General features: G+C 41.2%; 1 protein-coding gene across 6 annotated transcripts in view; it reads left to right on the forward strand.

Annotated features, from left to right (window-relative positions):
* Nucleotides 1–25,000, forward strand: part of LOC123505000 (nephrin-like) — a 357,608-nt gene that overhangs the window by 280,723 nt on the left and 51,885 nt on the right. For all 6 annotated transcript variants that reach the window (XM_045256004.1, XM_045256005.1, XM_045256006.1 and 3 more), the window contains exons 5-11: nucleotides 2,663–2,865; nucleotides 8,975–9,061; nucleotides 10,583–10,780; nucleotides 12,404–12,555; nucleotides 13,619–13,763; nucleotides 15,028–15,158; nucleotides 16,319–16,478. In XM_045256004.1, the coding sequence (XP_045111939.1) occupies nucleotides 2,663–2,865; nucleotides 8,975–9,061; nucleotides 10,583–10,780; nucleotides 12,404–12,555; nucleotides 13,619–13,763; nucleotides 15,028–15,158; nucleotides 16,319–16,478 (1,076 nt within the window). The remainder of the gene's footprint in view (nucleotides 1–2,662; nucleotides 2,866–8,974; nucleotides 9,062–10,582; nucleotides 10,781–12,403; nucleotides 12,556–13,618; nucleotides 13,764–15,027; nucleotides 15,159–16,318; nucleotides 16,479–25,000) is intronic.

The following is a 25,000-nucleotide window of genomic DNA, read 5'->3' on the forward strand; positions in this document are numbered from 1 at the left end:
GGCAGAGTAATTAAATGGATGGAAGGAAACACTTCAAACACTTTTGTTAATCTTGCACAAAAGAGATTAACCTTTCGTGGACAACCTTCCCCCCACCTCCCTCTTTGTTAGGGAAGTGTGAGGAAATAAGGACGTCTCTTTACCTTACATGGAGACTATTATATGAACAACTATTACTATTCCTAATTTTTTTATGCTACTATTACTGTTACTACTACTATTACTATTACTACGTACTACAACATCTACTACTACTATTACTGATACTATTGTTATTTCTACTATTATTAATTTAACTACACTTACTATTAAGATATTACAATAAAAAACCCGTCATACATTTTGTAATTATTCTTTCTTAATGTTCAACAAACACACACACACACACACACACACACACACACACACACACACACACACACATTTCATTACTGACAAAAGAAACCGAATATGTAACTATATGACTTTCTCTCTCTCTCTCTCTCTCTCTCTCTCTCTCTCTCTCTCTCTCTCTCTCTCTTATCCATTACCTACATAGCGCATCTATCACAAAGGCTCCCTCTTCGTCCTCCTCCTCCTAATCCTCCTCCCCTACCTCCTCCTCCTCCTCCTCCCATTCATTTTTTTTTTAATAGGAGAGGGTGGGAGAGGAAATAACCTTATTACACTCCATTAACTAGCCAAGTCCTTCGGGTACATTACATACTACCAGTAATAATGATAGTAGTAGTAGTAGTAGTAGTAGTAGTAGTAGTAGTAGTAGTAGTAGTTGTTGTTGTGGTGGTAGTGGTAGTGGTAATAGTAGTAGTAGTAGTAGTTGTAGTAGTTGTAGTGGTGGTAGTAGTAGTAGTTGTAGTAGTAGTAGTAGTTATTGTAGTAGTTATTGTAGTAGTAGTAGTTGTTGTGGTGGTAGTAGTAGTTGTAGTAGTAGCAGTAGATGTGGTGGTGGTAGTAGTAGTAGTAGTAGTAGTAGTAGTAGTAGTAGTACTGGTGGTGGTATGTATTAGTGATAGTAATAGTAGTGGTATTAGCAGTAGTATTGGCAATGGTAGTAGTTGTAGTAGTGGTAATGGTGGTGATGTTAGTAGTAGTAGTAGTAGTAGTAGTAGTAGTAGTAGTAGTAGTAGTAGCAGCAGTATTAGCGATAGTAGTAGTAGTAGTAGTAGTAGTAGTAGTAGTAGTAGTAGTAGTAGTAGTAGTAGTTGTTGTTGTTGTTGTAGTAAGGATAGTGATGGTAGTGGTGGTAATAATAATAATAATGATAATAACAATAATAATAACACCAAGAAGAAGGAGAAGAAAAAAAATGATTACAATAATAGCAAAAATAATAATAAATAAATGTATTAGCAATGATAAGAAGAACAATAACAATAACAATAGTAAAAATAATTTAAAAATACCAATGATCATCAAAATCATAGAAAGTAATGGTAATAGTAAAGACGAGCTCGTAAGATGACACAGAGTTCGGTATTGCAATCCCTCTGCGGGCCTGAACAAACGCTGCATTATGCTGTTTGATGTAATGAGTATTGCATAAGCTAGTCCTTTCCTGTCCTTTCTCTATGAAACGCAGATCATTTCCATAATCGTCCCACTCGACAACGATCGAATCAAATACACTTGTGAATATTTGAAACTTAGATAATGAGTGTGTGCCAAAGAACTAATACAAATCACAGTTACTCGTACTTTGAAAGTTTGAAATTTTGGAAAGCGACGTTATCAAATGCCACATAAATCGTTATTATGTTCCTCATGAGTGTTTCTCCCATTGATTGTATAGAAGCCTTTGTAAAGTATTGCTAGAATTGAAAACAAAATCCATTGTGGAATCAATCAATAACTTTCACTGGATTCTGTGAAAAATGGCTAACATGGGATGATGAAACAATTGGTAATGTTGTTTTTTTTTTCAGTGTAATACATAGACAAAGATATATACAAAAAAGTGTTGTAGTAACGTATTTTATTGTAAAGAATCTCTGCTTCACCAACACCAGTATTGAGAAAACTTTCTGAAAAATATTAATGACTTCTTCCAATCAAACGCTGAAAATTAGGAAAGGAAAAACACTTATACAACACATCCTTGTACAGTAAATATATCATTAAATATAAACAAAAACAATATTCAAGATGAATAAATAAAGATTATGAAAAAAGTATCATATTGTACCATAAATATTTGTATGAAAAATATAGTATATCCCCATCAAGATTATGAGATTGTGAAGAGCTTCAGAGGTCACGCTCGGTACATGTCCCTTCCAAGAAATATCACGGCGGAGGATGGCATCAGATTGCGCTTGGGTTTTTCGACGAACTGACACGTGCGGAGGGCTCTTCCATGTACTCATTATCAAACCATCCCGCTTGGCAGCCTCGCAGGGACAGAGTGTGGGCGCCATGTTGACAAGCACATACAGTATTTCAGTAAACGTACTCTAACGCGGTGAGGGAGATGCACTGACATGAATAGGGTAGCAGGAGAACAAAAGAAAAAAGACAGGACGAAAAATGTGTTTATAGTTTATACGAGTTCGCCTAAAAGCGATGAGTTTTCTCTGGTTGACTCACCCGTTTTCTATTTTTCCTTTCCTTTCCACCCTAACCCCCACTCCCTCCAGACGAAGCTCAATCTATCTCGCTCCTGCAGCTACGACCAACGGCTGGGCGTGAGCGGCGAGTCGTGGGCGGACCCGCAGGTGTTCCAGGGCCGCGCACACTACCTCGCGCACCTCAGTCCCCCTGCCATGCTCATAATGCGCGCCACGGTGGACGACGCGCACGTCTACCGCTGCAGGGTGGACTTCCATAATTCCAACTCACGAGTGGCGTGGGTCAAACTGGAAGTCATTGGTAAGTGAATAAAAACATCAGGAAATATGAAGATAAAACTAAAATATGGTATAAAAATAAAAGAGGACAGGTTGAAGTTATTTACTGTAACTTATGAGTGTTATATTCATGTTTACAGCCATTTTTTCTTCATACGAGAGAGAGAGAGAGAGAGAGGGAAATGAAGGAAGGGAGGTGAAGGGCAGCGGAGGAGGGAAGGAAGGCAGGAAGGAAGGGCAAGGTGGTGACGGGAGTGAAGGAAGGAAGGGCGTGGGGCGGGAGGGGTGCGGGGGTGAGTAAAGGAAGGGTGGTGAGGGCGTGGCGGGCTGGTGGGTGCGTGAGGCAAGTGGTGCAGGTGATCAATACACCACACCGGTCAAGCCAACCACCGCTCGCCACCACACACCTCACCACCACCACTGTCATCACCGCTCACCACCACTATCACCACTACCATCACCACCACTCATCACCATCCATGTAATCACCAAAAGTCATTGAAAACTCATTACTGTTAACATCATCATCATCCCGACCAGTCGCTATTAGTCATCACCAATCACCAACATCATCACCACCATCATCATCTTATTTATCGAGATCATCCTAGTTCAAGTCAATAATCACCATCACTATACACCTCATCACCATCACCACTGTCATCACCACTCACCACCAACCCTGTCATCACAATTCATCACCATCCACCTTGTCATCATATCAAAAAGTTCGTTGCAATTCCTCAGCTTTCTTCGTCATTATTGTCACCAGTGTCATCATCATCACCACCACCAGTCATCACCACCTAATCTACCTAATCATCACTCACTTCAGCCACCGCAACACCAGTCCCGTTAGATAAAAAAAAAGTTTCCCTTACTACTCATCACCAATATTGTCACCACCATCAATAATGTCACCACTATCGTCATCACATCCCTCAATATGATCAATAACATCATCACCTTTGGAGCGCTAATCGTCATCACCAGCAACACCGTAACTAACATATCTCCATTTTTTTAACACTACCATCACGACACCATTATTATTATTATTATTATTATTATTATTATTATTATTACATGTCATCACCACTATCACGAAATCTATAATAATATTCACATCACCACATCCAAAGCAAATATCTCAGGTCCATCACAGCCACCATCGCCACCACCATCATCACCATCATAATCAACATCATTAACTAGACTCTGCACGACTTAAAAAAAAAAAAAACTTCCACAGCTATCAACACCATAGTTAGTCATATCAACTCACCACCACCGCCACCACCATAATCAACATCATTAACTAGATTGCATCACTTTAAAAAATTTCCACTGCTATCAACACCACAGTTAGTCATATCAATTCATCAACCTTCACCACCACCACCACCACCACCACCACCACCACTTCTTACATCACCATGATCACCACGCAAAAAGAAAATAAATAAATGAAACGCCAGTATATTTTCAACACAACTTTGCTTCATAATTCACAATAACATTACCAAACATTCAATTATTTAAGTACAATAAGTGCAAAATAGTATGTTACTTAATACATGGATCACTTGTACCAGACCATTACTTATATACTTTCACCCCATTCAATACTAGGATTTGTGTACAATTAGACCATTTTACTTACATGGTGGTCAGAAGATTAATGGGCACAGTCTTCACTATTTTAATCCTCCTGCATGAGTTTCTGAAGCTGTATGAAGTCCCCAAATACTAACCAGAATGAATATGAAAACGCGTCCTGGTACTGAAGGGGTTAATTAACGTTGATCACACCACAGTGATCAGTCACACAACAACATCAATTTCACCATCATCTCATCACCATTAAAGTCATCATCACCGTCTCTGTCAAACAATGTCCCCATCATATCCTATTTGATTTTACATTACCTGATGTTACTAATTTTTCCTCACTTTTACGTACCTTTCTCTCTCTCTCTCTCTCTCTCTCTCTCTCTCTCTCTCTCTCTCTCTCTCTCTCTCTTGCTCGTCTGATTTCTGTTCTCTTCTCTCCCTCCTAATATTTTTTCCTTGATTTTTTTCACTTTCCTGTCTTTCTTTTCTTCTTTAGTGCGTTCTTTTCTTTTGTCTCTCTATCTTTGTGACTTATTGCTCTCTCTCTCTCTCTCTCTCTCTCTCTCTCTCTCTCTCTCTCTCTCTCTCTCTCTCTGATATTAGAGAGAGGAAAGAGAGGGAACATAAATGAAAAAGTGACCAACAATAAAGATGAATTAATATAAGAGAGAGAGAGAGAGAGAGAGAGAGAGAGAGAGAGAGAGAGAGAGAGAGAGAGAGAGAGAGAGAGAGAGAGAGAGAGAGAGAGAGAGAGAAGGGGGGGAGAATGAGGAAGAGGAAGAGGAAGAGGAAGGTCTGGGTCGTGGGTTGAGTGGCATCCAGGAAATATATTGAATGGCTGGACGAGACTATTGGATTATTTTGAGTAGGAATTCGACAATGACATGACGGCCGCAGGGGGTCATTAGAGGCTGCCTGGCTGGGTGGTGTTGTACTGGCGGAGGGTGGTGGTGGTGGTGGTGGTGGCGGTAAAGGTTATTCAGCAGACAATCATTTTTTTTTTCTCAGTGACAGAAATTAATGTTTGTTGTATTAACGGTGTTATTTCGTCCTTAGTATAGTGACAAGGGTAACTGTTGTTGTTTTAGTTGGTGTTATTAGTTTTGTTGGCATGGTAATGGTGGTGATGGTAGTGGTGGATGTAGTAGTAGAAGTATTAGTCGTGATGGTGGTAAATGTTAGTAATGTACGATTTAGTGTTGCTTTGTTGTTGAAATTATAACACACTTTTATCCTTTGTCTTGTAGTGGTAATTGTGGTGATGGTGGTTGTGGTAGAGCAGCTAGCTAGAGTAGTGGTGATGGTAGTAAAGGTATTTATTCCTACAGTTCAGGAAGATAACACTAAATAGGAAGCAATAAAAGGAAGGCGTAGGCAGAAAGGAAATACATCGCAGTAATGGTTAAGGGAAAAAAGGAAGACAGAACAAATAAAAAGGAAAAGGAAAGCGTAAGAATCAAAAGAGTTAAGTTTTAAAAAATATTCAGTGTTTAACTTTTATGTTTCTCGCGTTGTGGAGTGTCGTGTGATAATTAGTGGGTGAGTGTGCTGCATCTCTCTCTCTCTCTCTCTCTCTCTCTCTCTCTCTCTCTCTCTCTCTCTCTCTCTCTCTCTCTCTCTCTCTCTCTCTCTCTTCCTTTTATAACAATACAAACACACACACACACACACACACACACACACACACACACTTTTACTGTATTTTCGCATATACATATTCTCTCTCTCTCTCTCTCTCTCTCTCTCTCTCTCTCTCTCTCTCTCTCTCTCTCTCTCTCTCTCTCTCTCATATAAAAAAACTGCTCTAATTTTTTTTCTATTTTCTTCTCTCGCTAGAATCGTATTTCGGGTTTCAGTTTTTTCCTTCATGCCTGACAATTTTTCATATGGCACTACGTGGGATTTCTTTTTTCATATTATTTACTTTCACTCCGGTCATAGTATTTTCACTTTCCTCTTTCTTTTATATTATTTTTTTTCCGCCGATCTTTTTATTTTTTTTGTTTTCCTAAATTCATATTTCGGTGTTCCCTTTTTTCACGAATATGGCTTTGTGTTGGGAAGAATCTTTGTATTATTATTTTCTTTCCTTTTTTTTCTTCTCTCTCTCTCTCTCTCTCTCTCTCTCTCTCTCTCTCTCTCTCTGTCTTTCCCCCATCCCTCGTATCATTTTCGTGTCTTCATTAGCGGCCACGGATTAATTTTTTTTCTTTCAGTTTTGTCACCTTCATGTCGCCATAGCTTTGTCATCAATGTCTTTCTCTCTCTGTCCTTCTCCTTTCTCTTCACTACAAACAGCATCTGTTCATCTGCATATACTATTCACTATTTCATCATACATAATCTATTTTTAGTATCAACGCTGTCACTATTATCATTCAAATTAAAACTGAAATAACTATTGATTTCTCACAGTAATGATAACGATGGTAATGAGCAACAATAATAATAATATCAGAGAAAAATGCAAGACCCACAACAATTGCATGAAATCTTAACCGTGACTTCACAGGATAGGTAAACCAACCATCAGAGGAGACAGAAGTAAGCAGAACACAGAACAAGTAGGAAGAACAGAGACAGGTGTGGTGTAAGGACGGAAGAGGTTAATTAGTCTGCCATGCAGGTGGTTGCGCGTTCTCGTAGCGCACCACTGCTTCCCAAACGAGCCATTCAAAGAGTAACCAAGTGCGATTCAAACCGGGGAGCAAATTCAATGAAAAGTAACGATGCTGGAGCCCTGTAGAGCAGCGAGCGGTGGGTTTCGAAGTATTGAACGCAAACACATGCACGAGAACTAACCACAAGCCCAGCAATGTAAAGCAGCGACCGACACTCAAACTGGAGAAGACGAAAAAAAGAAAAAGAAAAAAAGGTGATTTAAAAAAAAATATTGGTTTCCGTACCGCTCTGCTCACCAAGGGATTCCCTTTTGTAGTCGTAATTGAGAGTAGTAATAAGGAAATGGGTTAGCGGACTCTCTCGTTTTCAGATCCCATTTCAATTCTGGCCTCATTTAGTCTCTTCATATTTTGGTGGAGATCAGATTTACGTGAGGAGAGAAAGGGACGTGTCGTTTCATTAATATCCATTGCAGGTATTGAAGCCTGTGCAGGTGTGCAGGTGTTCCGTTATGCATTCCAGGTGAAACTGCTCTGCTCAATCACACACACAAACACACTCACACACACACACACACACACACACACACACACACACACACACACACACACACACACACACACACACACACACACACACACACACACACACACACACACACACACATAGTTATCTATATTGCAGTTGTGTTGCATGGATTTCCAGCTCTCCTTAGCATCTGCCAAATGCCATCGAGTCATGCCAGGCAAATATACTTAATGTAAAATTTAATATTAGATCCCAAGGAGTCGTCACAAAAATCAATTATCGATAACAATATGTCATTTCTGGATCGGTGGTTTTATATACACATTCGACTACAGAACAAACTTTTTATGTTTTAACAGACGTATATTTCACGATAGGCAACGTCTGACATCATTCTTTTCATAGAAACTGCCTAAGTCCGTGTAGGTATTGTTTAATGATTATTGATGGGAAAGTTGTTGCGTTATACTTTCAATCATTCACTTATAAGAATGCAAAAATAGTATCTTCGTTGAGAGTTGATTTTGAACTGTGTTTTTTGTGAAGTGATTTCTTTTGGATGATAAATTGTGATGTAAATTTGAACCTAACAAGTAAATAAATATATATATATATATATATATATATATATATATATATATATATATATATATATATATATATATATATATATATATATATATATATAATAAAACTACAATTATTTCCGCAACAGAATTTCTTCTAGAAACCTTTCAAACCATCATACTTTCAAACCAGATATTTTCACTGTTAATATAAATTGGAATAGACGAACGAATGATGATAATGAGTAGAAAATGTTGAAGGAGAGAAAAAAATGTTTTCTTATGTTTTAGAGTTGTAGAGACTGATGACAAATCGATTGAAGAGGTTAAAAAGAATAATGTAGAACAAATAGAGATAGTTGTATGTATATAGGAGATTTAGAGGGGTTAGCAGAAAACACTGTAAAGTAAAGAAGAAATTCATGATCTCCAATAATTTACTTCACGAGCTAAAAAATGAAAAAAAAGAAAAACAACTTTCGATTAAACATGATTAATAGCTGCACATATTAGGCTTAGGAATGTTATCAGAAATAAAACAAATGCAAAAACTTTAGTTTCCTTCATGCGAGGAAAATAATGTTTAGAGTGAATTTAGAGGCGATTTGTGTATAGGAGGCTAAGAAGTGTTACGAGACGCCGCATGACAAACAGCGCTGAGGCAACTCAACAATGGATGGGCACACAAGGGACACTCTTCTTGTCATGGGTGTAAAGACACTGTGTGTGTATATGTGTGTGTGTGTGTGTGTGTGTGTGTGTGTGTGTGTGTGTGTGTGTAACCGTTCTTCTTCTCCACAGTGCCGCCGGAGAGGGTGGAGATAATTCCTGAGCGGTCTCCTGTGAAACCTGGCGACAAAAACGATGTCGTGTGCCGAGCCGTGGGAGGTGAGCCATGAGTGCGTGGTGTGTGTGTGTGTGTGTGTGTGTGTGTGTGTGTGTGTGTGTGTGTGTGTGTGTGTGTGTGTGTGTGTGTTTGGGGTGCCTGGTGTGGCGTGTGGTGCGTGGTGCGGGGGGCGTGCATGGCCTGTGTTTCGCTGTCAATGTGTCCGCCTCGCTGGTCGTGAGATTGAATTTTTTTTTTGTTGGATGTGTTGGTGTAACTGACCGCTTGTCCTGCTGTCCCTCTTCCCATGTCTGTGTGTTGCAGTGTGTAGCGAGTATAGCGTGCAATGCTCTGCCCGCCACTTCCTGATTATATATATATATATATATATATATATATATATATATATATATATATATATATATATATATATATATATATATATATATATATATATATATATATATATATATATATATATATATATATATATATATATATATATATATATATATATATATATATATATATATATATATATATATATATATATATATATATATATATATATATATATATATATATATATATATATATATATATATATATATATATTCTTTCACTTACTTATCTATAGCCGATAACTAATCTTTTGTGAAAAGAGTCGCAACCAATTTTTATGGGAAATTCATAAAGATAAATGTTTCACATAATTCTATATCGTTAACAACATTATCTTAAGCATCACTTTTCTATTTCAAATCAAATCTTGAATTAACAAATACATCAATCATTACTTCCCTATACGAGTGACCCGGAGGCGGTTCAGCCCTGTGGCGCAGTTACAGTGGGGAGAGCCACTTGTGCTGGCAGCAGTACCTTTGTTTGTTTGGGTCACTGGATGCCAAGGGGAAGTTGGAATGCAAGGGACTGTGAAGGGTTTGGCTCTTGTTGTTTTTATTTGACGGTATTTCACCGGCACCATTTTTTTACATTCTTATTTACACATCAGTTTTGCTCCTCAAAATGTGAATATTGACAATGCAGTCTTAAGTGAAATAATAATGATTATAAAGTAAAAATTGTTTCGTATTTCAAACTAAGCCAGCCTGAACATAACAACTATTAAAAAATAATGTTAATATTAATTATTTTACACACACACACACACACACACACACACACACACACACACACACACACACACACACACACACACACACACACACAAATTTTATATATATATATATATATATATATATATATATATATATATATATATATATTTATTTATTTATTTATTTATTTATTTATTTATTTATACACATAGGGAGTGAACTTCCCAGCCCTTGAACCATACCCTTTTCACCTGAATTTAAAAATACACACATAGGAAACATGAAAACAACCATTACATTTACTTCTCCCATGAAAACCCAAAAATGAATTAACTTAATGATCAATTCAACTATTTGCAGGCGTCGCAACAACACAACACACAGGACTACTTACACTCAACGAGCCATTAAACTATGCTCTCTCCTTCAATTCTTTAACACTGTCCATCGTTGTCCTTCCCCCAGGCAAGCCCCCCGCCAGTGTGGTGTGGGTACAGGGGGGCCGCGTGGTGGACCCCAACAGTACCGTGGAGGGAGATGGGACCTTCAATAGTCTGGAGGTCCCTGCATCGAGACGAGATCTCACCATCCCCTTCATCTGCCAGGCTTCCAATAATGACGTCACAGAGCCTGTCACCGCCTTCTACACGCGTAACGTTACTTGTACGTCACGTTAACTGTCTCTGAGCAACAAAAGCTACTTCGTAGTCATCTTAGGGCACCAATAACTCATCTGTAGCTACCTTCAAGTCACTTCTTGTGATTAGATTTTGTTTACCTGAGATTCACATTAACTACCCGTAAGTTATCTGTGATTATCTGTCACCTTTAACCACATGAGTTACCTGTGGTCATATGTGTCACCTGCAGTCATCTACGAATTACCTTTGAATCTATGAATTAGTCACATTTGTGAATATGTGACTATCATTTTCGTTAGTCACTGTCATTAGTCTTATCTGTCTTATTTATAAGCCTACCATCTGAGTCATCCTAAGTCTCTTGCACCTAGCCCACTGCTTAAGGAAAGAAGTACGTGCCTAGTCCCGCGCGAGTCACAAGAAAAAAGAAAAAAAACAAGAGTGAGTTTGGAGTTATTTCTCATTTTGCTTTACTAATAACTGCAGGCAAATATTTGTGAAGTATTTCATTCCAAGCATACATATTCATATAAAATTTACATAATTCATATCATTTGCAAAATTTCGTTTTGAAAAATGCGTGAAATCTTTACTCTTAACTGTTTGTGCGTTTCCTCGCCGTCCACTTGCTTTCCATATAATATGATTATTTTTTTTATTCTAAGTTGGTTATATTAATTTTGCATGTCCGCCTGTACTCTGGTCTTCCTTTTCACCCGAGACCCTCCAGGTATTTGCATCATTGCCTCTCTCATACTACACTGGTCTATCCTTCAGCAGCCCATTACTCTTTTTTCCCTTCTTTCCTCACCCTTCCATTCAACAAAAGTCACGTTTAACATATCTTAGACTCATTTTTGCTTTCTTCCTTGCTCGTTCTTCTTCACCTTTCTCATTTCCCACATTCATGACTCCTCTCCTTCACATCCTCTCGCCCATGCTATCCTCTTACACTTTCCCTCCTCCATTTCTCGTCTCCTTTTGAAATTCAACGATGTCTGCAACCTTCTGTCACCCACCACGACTTCCCTTACCACTCTTTCTTCCTCTTTTCACACTTCTATATCTCCGCCTTACATCCTTTCTCTTTCACATTTTTTATCAACTTTACTCCTTCCTTTACTGTCTTCAATTGTTCATCATCATCTCATTCTTTCCTCTTTACTGACTTTAGTATTTCCTTTTGCATCCTTTTACCTTCCATACACTGTCTCATTCAGTCTCATTCACAGTCATCACGCTTTCCTTTGCTGCGTGAGACTGAGGAAATACGACGGTGCTGGAAATGGAACTACCGGACAGAATAAAAGCCAGTATTCAGAAACGCTTTGTTCTCTCACCACGACTATATTTATAAGGCCACAGAGATGACTAGCCGTTATCTCAGGAGTGTTTCTGTTGCTAATTTGTCACTACAACAACAGAAACACACTTAAAAACCAGTTTAACTTTATCTACAAGCTTATGAACGTACTGAAGGTGCAGAGTATTAGTGTCTCAAAATATGCACCAAACAGCGGAAAATCTAAGAGTAGGTTTATAAATGCAATGAAAGAAGACAAGCTTGCATATTATGTGAGTGCTGGAGAAGCAGAAACACGATTCCTTTTCTTCTCTATCTTTACCCAACATGGCTTCTTCGCAGGCGGGCCCGTGAACGTCAAGGTGACAGCCTCTGAAAACCCGCTGGTGGAGGGCAGAGAGGCGGAGATCACCTGCAGGGCCACTGGCAGCAACCCCCCCGCAGTGATCACGTGGTACAGGGAGGGACGGACCATGGATGCTCAGGATATTAACGTGAGCATGTGTGTGTGTGTGTGTGTGTGTGTGAGAGAGAGAGAGAGAGAGAGAGAGAGAGAGAGAGAGAGAGAGAGAGAGAGAGAGAGAGAGAGAGAGAGAGAGAGAGAGAGAGAGAGAGAGAGAGAGAGAGAGAGAGAGAGAGAGAGAGAGAGAGAGAGAGAGAGAGAGAGAGAGAGAGAGAGAGAGAGAGAGAGAGAGAGAGAGAGAGAGAGAGAGAGAGAGAGAGAGAGAGAGAGAGAGAGAGAGAGAGAGAGAGAGAGAGAGAGAGAGAGAGAGAGAGAGAGAGAGAGAGAGAGAAACACTCCGCATCCAATAACTTTATAAGTGCTAAAAATATATATGATTTTCTTTTCTCTTCATTTCTTTCCCCCTTTCTTGTTCCCAATTTTCCTCTCATGATGTCCACCTCTGCGCCTCCTACACCTCCAGCACCTCCCGTTCCTCCTACACCATCTACACCTTCTCTACAGTAAAATTCGTACGGCAATTCACCTCGCCCTCTTCCCTCTTCCCTTGTCTCATTATTGTGAAGCAGATGGCATTTACCTGTCAATACGCCCACCTTTGCCTGCTGATATTACTACTGTTGCTATTTATATATGATGATAATAGTGCTATTAATAAACACTATATGTGTGATGTATCTTTAAACTTTTGGTTTTCGTGTAAATGTTAGTAATTTTTTTTATTTACTTTTCATTCTTTAAGTAATGTTCTTGTTTTTTTTGCCAGGTATTCACATTTTGCAATAGAACCACTAAGATAATTTTCTTTTTTTATTTCTTGTAATTATCTCTATTGTTTCGGTTTCCTTCATGAAGCATTGCCATATTTTTGCTCTTTCCTGTTATATCAGTCTAATAATCACGACCTCATAATTTTCCCCACCGAGAAGCTTTACTACCTCTTTCCTTTCTCCTTTAGCTTTATGTCAGTCCAAAAGTGAGTTACCAGTCTTCCCTTACGACACATCAGAAAAATTTCACCTTGTTCTTTAAATGATGCTCACTCTGCCCCTATTCAGAGTGCACTGCCTGACTTCCCCGCTTTCTATATTCAGGTGACGCGGCAGGACACGGAGACGGTAAGTGTGCTGAGCCTGGTCCCCGCGAGACAGCATCACGGGCTTCAGTTGCTGTGTCGAGCCGAGAACCCCTCCCTTCCATTGGCCGCCCTCGAACAAATCTTCGTCCTTAACGTCGCCTGTAAGTCTCCTCACTTCCCCATGACCGCTGGCATGTTAAAGATGATTGAAGGGGAAGGGAAGGCCAAGTGTAGGGGAAGGTATTAGGGAGCAGTGAAGGGTTGTGCAATGAGTGTGCGGGTGTGACGAATGAAGAGGTGAGGTGTTAGTTGGTTTAGACTAGGAAAGTGAAGAAATGTGACAGGGGACAAGTGAATTGGGTAAAAACTTGAATGTCTGTCTCTCTCTCTCTCTCTCTCTCTCTCTCTCTCTCTCTCTCTCTCTCTCGTAATTTCATAGACGTAATTTTTTCTCGCTTCTCTTTTCCCCGCCAGCGACCATACGTAGTTTGTACCATTTCTGAATTGCAAATGACTCGCACACTCCATCCATCCATTAACTCGCTTTCACAAGTATAGCAAAGGAGACACACACACACACACACACACACACACACACACACACACACACACACACACACACACACACACACACACACACATCGAAACAAAACCCGTAATTAGTCTGCTCACCCTGTTCTCCTCGACATTAATATTTGCCATTGCAGTTGTCCGCGGCCCAGTCACCCTGCACACGGTAATGGATGCCAGCATTTTTCATCCATCCACCTCTCTCTCTCTCTCTCTCTCTCTCTCTCTCTCTCTCTCTCTCTCTCTCTCTCTCTCTCTCTCTCTCTAACGCCTGTACGTAATGCACTTTCCTATGTATTTCTTTTTATTTTCGTTACTACTACTACTACTACTACTACTACTACTACTACTACTACTACTACTACTACTACGGAGAGAGATAGTGAAACGCTACGCCATTAACCATAACAATTTTTTTTCTACCCACTGCTAAAAACGGTACCTGTACATCCTCATGTTGCCTTTAATTCCCTTCTTATAAATCCCTCAACTCAACTTACTCCTTTGCAGCTTATATCAAACCTATCTCACCCAACCTTACCCCTTACCTACTAGAAATCATTATCTCACATTCTCACTCTTCATTTACATCACTTTTCCTTAATTACCTTTCTTTCTACACCGGCCAATTACAATGCACATCGCCCACACTCCCTTACATTACGTTTCCTTTACCCTCCTTTACACCGACTCCATTAGGTTAGATTTTCTGTCACAATTTATTCTATACTGGTCAGTCACAACATGTCTCCCACAGTCGCTTACATTACATTTCCTCATCTAACATCCCTCCTACACCGGTCAGTCGAAATGCATCTCTCACACTCCCTTCCCCTCATCGTTTCCTCTCAACAGATCGCCCCAAGGCAGAGCTGAGGGTGGAATGGCCTCAGGATTTTGATCTTCTGACGGAGGGCGGTGATCTGTTCTTAGAATGTATGGTGGAGTCCAACCCAGAGCCTTACAAGATTAAATTCTTCCATGACGTGAGTGGTGTGTGTGTGTGTGTGTGTGTGTGTGTGTGTGTGTGTGTGTGTGTGTGTGTGTGTGTGTGTGTGTGTGTGTAATTCACCTCGGTCGTCTGCTGGTCACCCAGCCAGTCTTCCCCATTACGGAGCGAGCTCAGAGCTCATAGACCGATCTCCGAGTAGGACTGAGACCACAACACACTCCACGAACCGGGAAAGCGAGGTCACAACCCCTCGAGTTACATCCCGTACCTATTTACTGCTAGGTGAGCAGGGGCCACACATTAAGAGGCTTGCCCATTTGCCTCGCCGCGCCGGGACTCGAACCCGGGCCTCTTGATTGTGAGTCGAGCGTGCTAACCACTACACTATGCGGTGTGTGTGTGTGTGTGTGTGTGTGTGTGTGTGTGTGTGTGTGTGTGTGTGTGTGTGTGTGTGTGTGTGTTTGGGTGGATTGGTGTGGATGTAGATTTTATCACTTTCGCCTTGGTTTCTTCCCATGTCCACTTTCCCACACGCACTCGTTCATATACACTACCTTCGCCGTATCTCCTTTTATTTGCAACCAACCCCGTCCTCCTCCTCCTCCTCCTCCTGCACCCTTTCTCGCCTACATGCTATTCACTTCTAGCCACATCTTCCGAATCCCGTCTAGTTTTCCCCTTCCTTGACTCCTTTGCTGTCATCTTTACGATACTTATCCCACTTTCCTCAAGCTCTTCTTTGCATTTCGGCAACTTTCTCTCTCTCTCTCTCTCTCTCTCTCTCTCTCTCTCTCTCTCTCTCTCTCTCTCTCTCTCTCTCTCTCTCTCTCTCTCTCTCTCTCTCTCTCTCTCTCTCTCTCTCTCTCTCTCTCTCTCAATTTTTCTTTCATCCATCCGGTATTCTCAGTTTTACTCTGGTGTTTCCATCCTGCCTATTCTTTCCATCGTCAACTCTTTGACTCTCTTCGCATCTTATTTCCTACCTATTTCACATACATTACCATACATTCTTTCCACTCTTTCAAGATCTTAAGAGGATATGACAAAAATGGAAGCTACAATAAGCCATCTGACTAATATGTAACAATCCTCCTTATATCATATTTATTTCTACTAATCAATCGTATTCCTCTGACACGTTCTTATAAAACTTCGTCTCTCTGCCATGTCTCCTGACCTTGCGCGCCTCCCCAGGGACACGAGCTGGTGCATAACGTGAGCAAGAGGATCCTGGTGACGAAGGCTTCTCTGGCCCTGCAGGAGGTCTCTCGCCACACCTCCGGCCGCTACCAGTGTCTCGCCTCCAACGTGGAAGGAGACGCGCTAAGTAACAACCTCACCATCGCCGTCAAATGTAAGCTGTGCCTTTTCCTTCCTCTGCCTGATTCTCTCCTTGCAGTTTCTATTTTGGTCTGTCTCTTTAGATTCTCTGTCTGATTCTGGCTTTCTCTGATTCCGTCTCTGTAAACTCTGGATGTTTCTCTCTATACAAATATATGTGTTTTTGTGTTTGTGTTTCAGTGTTTTTATTTTTTGTTTAACTATTTTTTTGCGTCTATCTCTGTCTGTCTGTCTGTCTGTCTGTCTGTCTGTCTGTCTGTCTGTCTGTCTGTCTGTCTGTCTGTCTGTCTGTCTGTCTGTCTGTCTGTCTGTCTGTCTGTCTGTCTGTCTGTCTGTCTGTCTGTCTGTCTCTCTCTCTCTCTCTCTCTCTCTCTCTCTCTCTCTCTCTCTCTCTCTCTCTCTCTATCTATCTATCTATCTATCTATCTCTCTCTCTCTCTTACACACAAACTATGCAACCGCAAACTTTCACAGGGAAACATAAGCTGAATGACTGGAACTACTCCGTGTCTCTTCAATAACTGCGAGGCAAAAGTATCGCAATTTTTTCCACAAAGTTTTGTTTTTCTCTTATATGTTGCAGTGAAAATAGTCAAGTCGGAAAGAAGTCTCAAAAATATCCCATCCCACCACGTTATTAAAGTAAAATTTTTGCTAAGGGTCCTAATAAATCCTTCCTGATGACACGTTTTAGTACTTCTATTTAGAAAGAATGACAACACAAAAGACTGAATTGTTTGTTTATGAAAGTATGAAGACTGACAGCGTGGTGGGCGCCGCGATGGTGACGAATTGTTATGACGAGACACTAGAAAATAGTGCTTAGAATAAGGAAAAGGAAAACTAATCATTATAACATATATATATATATATATATATATATATATATATATATATATATATATATATATATATATATATATATATATATATATATATATATATATATATATATATATATATATATATATATATATATATATATATATATATATAATCATCCTGATGAAACCACTGAGCTCTCAACTATTTTTAAAGCTGAGCTCTTCGCTCCAACCTATCCTTAGGGCTCTACCTTGAATGATTCAAGGTTTGTGCTTCCCTCTCTTTTTCCTCTGACTACTTCATGCAAGACATTAAATTTCATCGAAATAATGTTTTTCATGCTCTTGCCGGCTTAAACTTTTGGACTGCTTTTGGGCCTGATGAGGTCCATGATATTTTTTCTCTGAAATGGTGCCTTCGTGCTTGCACCTTGTCTCGTCAAATTCTTTCAACTCTTGTCAATCAACATCTGTCAGTGAACCCCTGCCTTCATTATCATAGAGTCGGTTGATTGTTGTTTTATTTCGATGTTTCTGATGTAACGATTCTAAAATTATTACCATTTTTGTTGTTGTTGATGATATACAAGGAAGTGGCACTTCACCATCACACAGCTCTGTTGAACACCAGTGAGATAATCTGGTGGACACACGCCTTTGGTCCTTGACAACTATTTCACACGCGTTGTTGGCTTCACACCGCTCAACACCATTAATTTACCTCTCATTACGCTACTTTCGGTCCGTCAGAGCACTGTGGGGATAATAACCTCTTCATGGCCCGGTCAGAAAAAATAAATGTTCCATTGCCTCCACTATCATAAACATCACCTAGAATATCGTACCCAAAAGGATATATACGTAGATCGGTGATAAAATGAATGTAGAATACTGCCTGATTAAAAAAAAACTAGTTATAATTGCTCAGTACTATTTTGCGGAGGTCCTCCTTTATGTGTCTGTTTTAATCTAAACCACGATGAAAAAAGTGCCATCATACAGATCTGAAGAGAGCGAGATAAAGCACCTCTAAAAAGCACCCAATGATGTAGTGTGTTTCACTGTTTGATCTGCTGCAGTCTCTGACGAGACAGCCAGACGTTACCCTACGGAACGAGCTCAGAGCTCATTATTTCCGATCTTCGGATAGGTCTGAGACCAGGCACACACCACACACCGGGACAACAAGGTCACAACTCCTCGATTTCCATCCCGTAATCACTGCTAGGTGAACAGGGGCTACGTGAAAGGAGACACACCCAAATAACTACCAGCGCTCTAACCGGGGAATCGAATTTGGCAGTGCAACAAAAATTTACACTGAAAATGTACAGGCAACAAAAAAATTACACTGGTACAGGGGACATTAAAACAATGAAATGCTTAACCTAACTATGGATCTAACTTAACCAAGAATTTACTTATTTATTTATTTATTTATGGCTCGCACCATAGTGGGCACCGCGCTAAGGTGGTACCGGTCAGTGCGCGGTGCTCTTAAGGGCGCCACGCGATTCTGGTGTCGGGTGGCGCGGGCAGGGGGAGGCACGTCTGGGGGTAGCAGGTGGCGGAGACGTGGATGATGCAGCAGCCCTTCCCAAATTTTTCCAAGGCTTCCTGGTGTCTTGTGGCCAGCCTCGGCAGACTCAGGCAGGTCAGGGCGTCCTCGTAGGACCTGTAGGCAGGCCCAAGGATGACCCTGAACGCCCTCTTCTGAACCCTCTCCAGCTGTTGTCGTTGTGTGAGGTTCAGGAGGAGGACCACGCTGGGGAGGCGTACATGAGCTTAGGGAGTATAAAGGTGAGGTACACTCCCCTCAGCTCATCTGCCGGTGCACCCAGGGACCTGAGTCGGCGCAGCATATAGATCTTGTATGAGGCTGACCTGATGATGGTGGAAACATGCTGCTTCCATGATAATTGATCATCCACCAAGACACCTAGAAGCTTGGTGCTGCGGACCACCTGGAGGGAGTGAGGGCCCACAGATAGCTGGGGAGGGGACTGCTGCTGTGGAGGTACAAATGTGCATCACCACGGTCTTGGTGTGGTTGATGGTCATTTTGTTGTCCTCCGTCCACGTCTGTAGTTGGTTAAGAGTGGACTGAAGTGCTGAGAAGTCTGGGTTGGTGTTGTTGACGGGTACGCCCACGGTGCAGTCGTCCACATACTTCCAGCGGTGGGGGTGTGGACGAGAGCATCGTTGATAAGGATGAGGAAGCACAGAGGACCCATCTTGGTCCCCTGAGGGACCCCACATGTGAGCTGTTGGAAAGAGGAGACAGAGCCCTGATAACGAACGGCCTGACGCCTTCCCGTGAGGAAGTCTGCCAGCCACGCTATCAGGTAGGGAGAGAGACCCAGAGTGATGGCTTTATTTATCACAACAGTGTGATCAACAAGATCAAAGGCCTTTCTGAAGTCCACAAAAGCAATAGCTAGAGAAGTGTTGCGTTTGTCCAGGTGGCTGTGGACGAATTCCAGGAAGCTGACAAGGTAGTGAGATGTGGAGGTGGATTTAATATTACCAAATTGTTGTGTGTCAATAGAGTTACAAATTTTGTTATAGGCCCAGTCGAACACAAAATCTTCACAGATAAGGCTGGGTATAGGGGTGATGGCGACTGGTCTTAGATCATTCAGTGACTGTGGATTGGAAGTTTTGGGGAGGGGGGTGACGTAAGATGTCTTCCAGTCATCGGGGCAGGAATGTTGAGAAAGGGAGGCGTTGATGATAGAGCAAAGGGTGTGGCAAGTTCTGGGGCAAATTCTCTGTAAATTTTGATGGGGAGGTCAGTGGGAGTGGTGGATCTGTTTAGTTTAAATTTAAGAAGCTTCCTGTAAACATCAACCTCCTGGACAGGGGGTGGAGGGGAGGGGGCAGGGAGGTAGGCTGGGAGAGTAGTAGAGTGAAGGGGAGGGAGTGTCTGACAGATCGCAGCGAAGTGACCGTTAATCTCTTCGGCCGCGTTGTCAGGTGAAAGGTGTGAAATACAGGGAAGAGAAGAGGCTTGTTTTTGTAAACCACACAAAGACTTAATCTTGTCGTACCACTGTCTGTTGTTAGCAAGCTTGAGATGGTGAATTTTGTCTGGGTAGTAGCTTGCCTTGGCTGTTTTGATCTCCCTGATAACTCTGTTCCTTAATCTCCTGTACTGGTCAGGGCTAGAGTGGAAAGCCCTGTCACGCTGACGAAGGAGTCGTTTGATGCAGGGCGTCATCCAAGGGGCATCAGATGGGTCCACTGTGATGTTCTTGGCGGGGAAGTAGTGGTGGAAGGCTTCCGTTGTGGTGGTGAAGTAGTTCCGCCATTTTGTGTGGACGTCTTCCTCATCTAGTACCTGGTCCACGGGTGTGTGTGTGTGTGTGTGTGTGTGTGTGTGTGTGTGTGTGTGTGTGTGTGTGTGTGTGTGTGTGTGTGTGTGTGTGTGTGTGTGTGTTTCACAGAAAGCAGAATACCTGTGTTGCCACATCACACAAACACGTGTGTCAGACAGAGCACTCATTTACTGCTCATTCCAGTTGACAGTTATCTCTTTGTAGTTCAGATTCACGAAGGCCGGTGATAAAATTGAGTAGGAATAACCAAGGCGTTCAATCTATTCATGTTTGCTGCGAGGACACTAAGACTTCTTACTTTCTCATTATGTACCTTAGGATCTACTCCATTATAGTATAAATTTTGATCTGATGATTTTGATGACATAGTTCTTCAGTACACTTGAAACCAAAATATCCTGGACTAGCCAATCACATGTGAAGCCATATTTTAAAGTTTTATTTGTACAAGAATATAAGAAACAGTATTTCCACGTCGTCTTCTCTTACTTTTAGTTATCCTTTCTTATAATCCATTATATTTCCTTGTTGTGTTACGCTTATGCGACAAACACAAAGGAGCGACGGGAGAAATAGGATTATCAAGCATTACGCAACAAATGTCCTTGCAGAATCAGGGAGTATCACTGGAGTACAAGCCAGGAGCGCGTGCCAACTCAGCGCTTGCTTCGGGTGACTGACCCTAGCTCCTGATGCTCACAGCGAACATAACCTTCAGTATGACACATTTCCTAGGGTGATATCTGTTGATCGTCCGTGCTCCTGACAGCGAGAGACGATCCTGAGTGTAGGATTGAAAGGAGGCTGCCAAGACTCGCGGGTAAACCAAGGTGATCGATCCTCCATCACGTGGTGTGTTTATAATGAGGATTCATGCCCGCGCGGAGGCTCTTTCAGTGGGGCCTCCAGGAGTGAAGTGCTGGAGTGTGGCGAGCAATGCGTCCCGCGGCGGCTGTTCAATGTGACGATGATGAATCACGACGATGGTTTTATTGCAATCGTTTTATTTAGATATCAATCTCTATATACACCTAAATTGATACTGATATGGCTCATGGAGAGATATAATTAATCACCCACTACTCAGCTTATATAAGTAACATCTTTTTTCTTTCTATAGTCGGTTTTATTAGAATATTGAAACAAAACGCATAAGGAATGTGGATACATGAAAGGAAACTCCCAAAAACTCCCATAATGACCAAATAACAGGCTATGACGAAACCGTAAAATGATCGAGAGAGAGAGAGAGAGAGAGAGAGAGAGAGAGAGAGAGAGAGAGAGAGAGAGAGAGAGAGAGAGAGAGAGAGAGAGAGAGAGAGAGAGAGAGAGAGAGAGAGAGAGAGAGAGAGAGAGAGAGAGAGAGAGAGAGAGAGAGAGAGAGAGAGAGAGAGAGAGAGAGAGAGAGAGAGAGAGAGAGATAGAGAGAGAGAGAGAGAGAGAGAGAGATAGATAGATAGATAGATAGATAGATAGATAGAGAGAGAGAGAGAGAGAGAGAGAGAGAGAGAGAGAGAGAGAGAGAGAGAGAGAGAGAATGTACCTTACTCAACATGTATATATTGGAGTTATTTGCGGTATGTGAATAAAAAGCCGCCTGTCCAAAGCTAGATCCACGCGCCGCATGAAGGGATGGGGTGTTCCAAGATTTCCTGAATCGAATAATTTTCTTGTATGTAAAAGAGGAAAACTGGCCAAGAACAACAGAAAAAAAGGATTACTTAGTCGCCAGTTCCCTTACAGATGAAAAGGGTTAGCCAAAAAACACATAGATGTCTTGAAGTCAAGTCATAGGAAATTGGAAATACAGACACAGGCAAGAGTTCCAGAGTTTACCAGAGAAAGATATAAATGATTGAGAGCATTAGAGAGTTGGACAGAATAAAGGTGAGAAGAAGTAGAAAACCTTGTGCAGCGAGGCCGAAGGAGGAGGGGAGGCATGTAATTAGCAAGATCAGAAGAGCAGTTAGCATGAAAACTGCACTAGAAGATAGCAACAGATGCAACATTCCAGCGGTGAGAAAGAGGCTGAAGACATGCAGTTTGACGAAAGTTGATAATACGAAAAGCTTTTGATTTCACTCCATCTAATAAAACTGTGTGAGTGAAACCCATCCTATACATGGGAAGAGTACTCTATACATAGCTGGATGAGCCTCTTGTTCAGTCAGAGTTAGCAATTGGGAGGGTGAAAAAAAAGACGGGGACGTCTCAGAACGCTTAACTTCATAACAGCTTTTTAGTAAGAGATAAGAGGTTAAGTTTCCAATTTAGATTATGAGTAAGGGACAGGCAGAAGATATTCAGTGTAGAAGAGGGAGACAGATGAGTGTCATTGAAGAAGAAGGGATAGTTGCATGGAAGATTGTGTAGAGTTGATAGATTGAAGAATTGACTTTTTGAAGCATTGAACACTACTAAGTTTTCTCTGCTCCCAATCAGAAATTTTACAAAGATCTGAAGTCAGTCGTTCCGTGGCGTCCCTGCATGACATGTTGGATTCTTGAAGGGTTGGTTGTCTTTGAAAAGACGTAGAAAATTATAAGGTGGCATCATGAGTGTAAGAGTGGATAAGGTAAGAAATTTGGTTAAGATCGTAATGAATAACAGAAAGAGAATAGGTGACAGGACAGAACCTTGGGGATCACCACTGTTAACAGATTTAGGAGAAGAACAGTGGCCGTCTACCAGAGCAGCACTAGAACTGTTGGAATGGAAAACTGAGATAAAATTCTAACGAGAAGGATGGAAACCGCAGGAGGGGAGTTTTGAAATCAAAGCTTTGTGCCAGACTCTATCAACTGCTCTAGATATGTCTAACGTAAAAGCAAAAGTTTCACCGAAATCTCTAAAAGAGGATGGCCTATCCTCAGTGAGGAAAGCCAAAAGATCACTAGAGCGACCTTGACGGAAGCCATACTGGTGATTAGATTGAAAATTGTGAAGTGAAAGATGTTTGAGAATCTTCCTACTGAGAATAGATTAAAAAATTTAGAGAAACAAGATATTAAAGCTAGAGCGGTAGTTTGAGGGATTAGAACGGTCGCCCATTTTAGGAACAGGCTCAATGTAGGCAAACTTCCAGCAAGAAGGAAAGGTAGAAATCGATATCTAAACAGAGTTGAAAAAGTTTGGCTGGGCAAGGTGCAAGCACATAAGCACAGTTTTTGAGAACTATAGGAGGGACTCCATCAGGTCCACAAGCCTTCCGAATGATTAGGCCAGCGAAAGCATAGAAAACAGCATTACAATGAATTTTAATTGATGACATATATTAGTCAGAGGAAAGAGAAGAGAGGGGGACAAGCCCAGAATCATCCAAGGTAGAGTTAATAGCATAGGTTTGAGAGAAGAGTTCAGCTTTTGAGACAGATGATATGGCAGTGGTGCCATCAGGATGAAATAAAGGAAGGAAAGATGAAGAATGCAGAAGTCTCGAGGGGAAAGGAGTTTGAAAGATTTTGACATTTTCTGTTTATAATAGAGTGTTTAGCAAGTTGAAGAACATACTTGTCATGATTCTTTGCAGAAAAATAAAGTGCGTGATATGAGTATTCAGGAGATTGAATGCTCAAGTACGTTTTGTAGGCAATCTCTCTATCATGTATTGCACGAAAATAGGCTGTGTTATTATACCAAGGTATAAAAGGTTTAGGTAGAGAAAAAAGAATGAGGAATGTACACCTCCATGCTAGGTAGTATCACCTCTGTTATGCGTTATGTCTCTGACACGGAAACAGTAATCATTCCAGGAAAATTCAGCCTAATACATCTCAGGATGTCCCTGACTGCCAGAGGCAAAACGCCAGAGACACATCTGCTTTGGGGGACTCCGAGGAGGGATTGGAGAAATAGGGCAAGGTACCTATAAAAGATTGTGATCAGAGGAGCCAGAGGAGCCAACGGAGAATATAGAGTACCAGCATAATTAGAAGAATTAAAGGTAAGGAAGAGATCAAGAATGTTGGGTGTATCTCCAAGAGGGTCAGGAAAACAAGAAGGGTGTTGTACCAGTTGCTCTAAGTCATGGAGGATAGCAAAGTTGAAGGCTAGTTGACCAGGATGATTAGTGATGGGAGAGGAAAGCCAAAGCTGGTGGTGAACATTGAAATCTCCAAGGATGGAGATTTCCGCGAAAGGGTAGAGGGACAGAATTTGCTCCACTTTGGAAGTTCAATAGTCAAAGAATTTACTATATTCAGAGGAGTTAGGGGAGAGATAGGCAGCACATATATATTTAGTTAGAGGGATATTATTGAGTCTAAGCCAGATGGTGGAAAACTCGGAATATTCGAGAGCATGGGCACGAGAGCAAGTCACATAAACGCAACATCCAGCCTTGTAACGAAAATGATGATAGATAAAGTGGGAGG

The sequence above is a fragment of the Portunus trituberculatus genome, chromosome 17 (assembly GCF_017591435.1).
Source record: "Portunus trituberculatus isolate SZX2019 chromosome 17, ASM1759143v1, whole genome shotgun sequence".
Classification (NCBI taxonomy): domain Eukaryota; kingdom Metazoa; phylum Arthropoda; class Malacostraca; order Decapoda; family Portunidae; genus Portunus; species Portunus trituberculatus.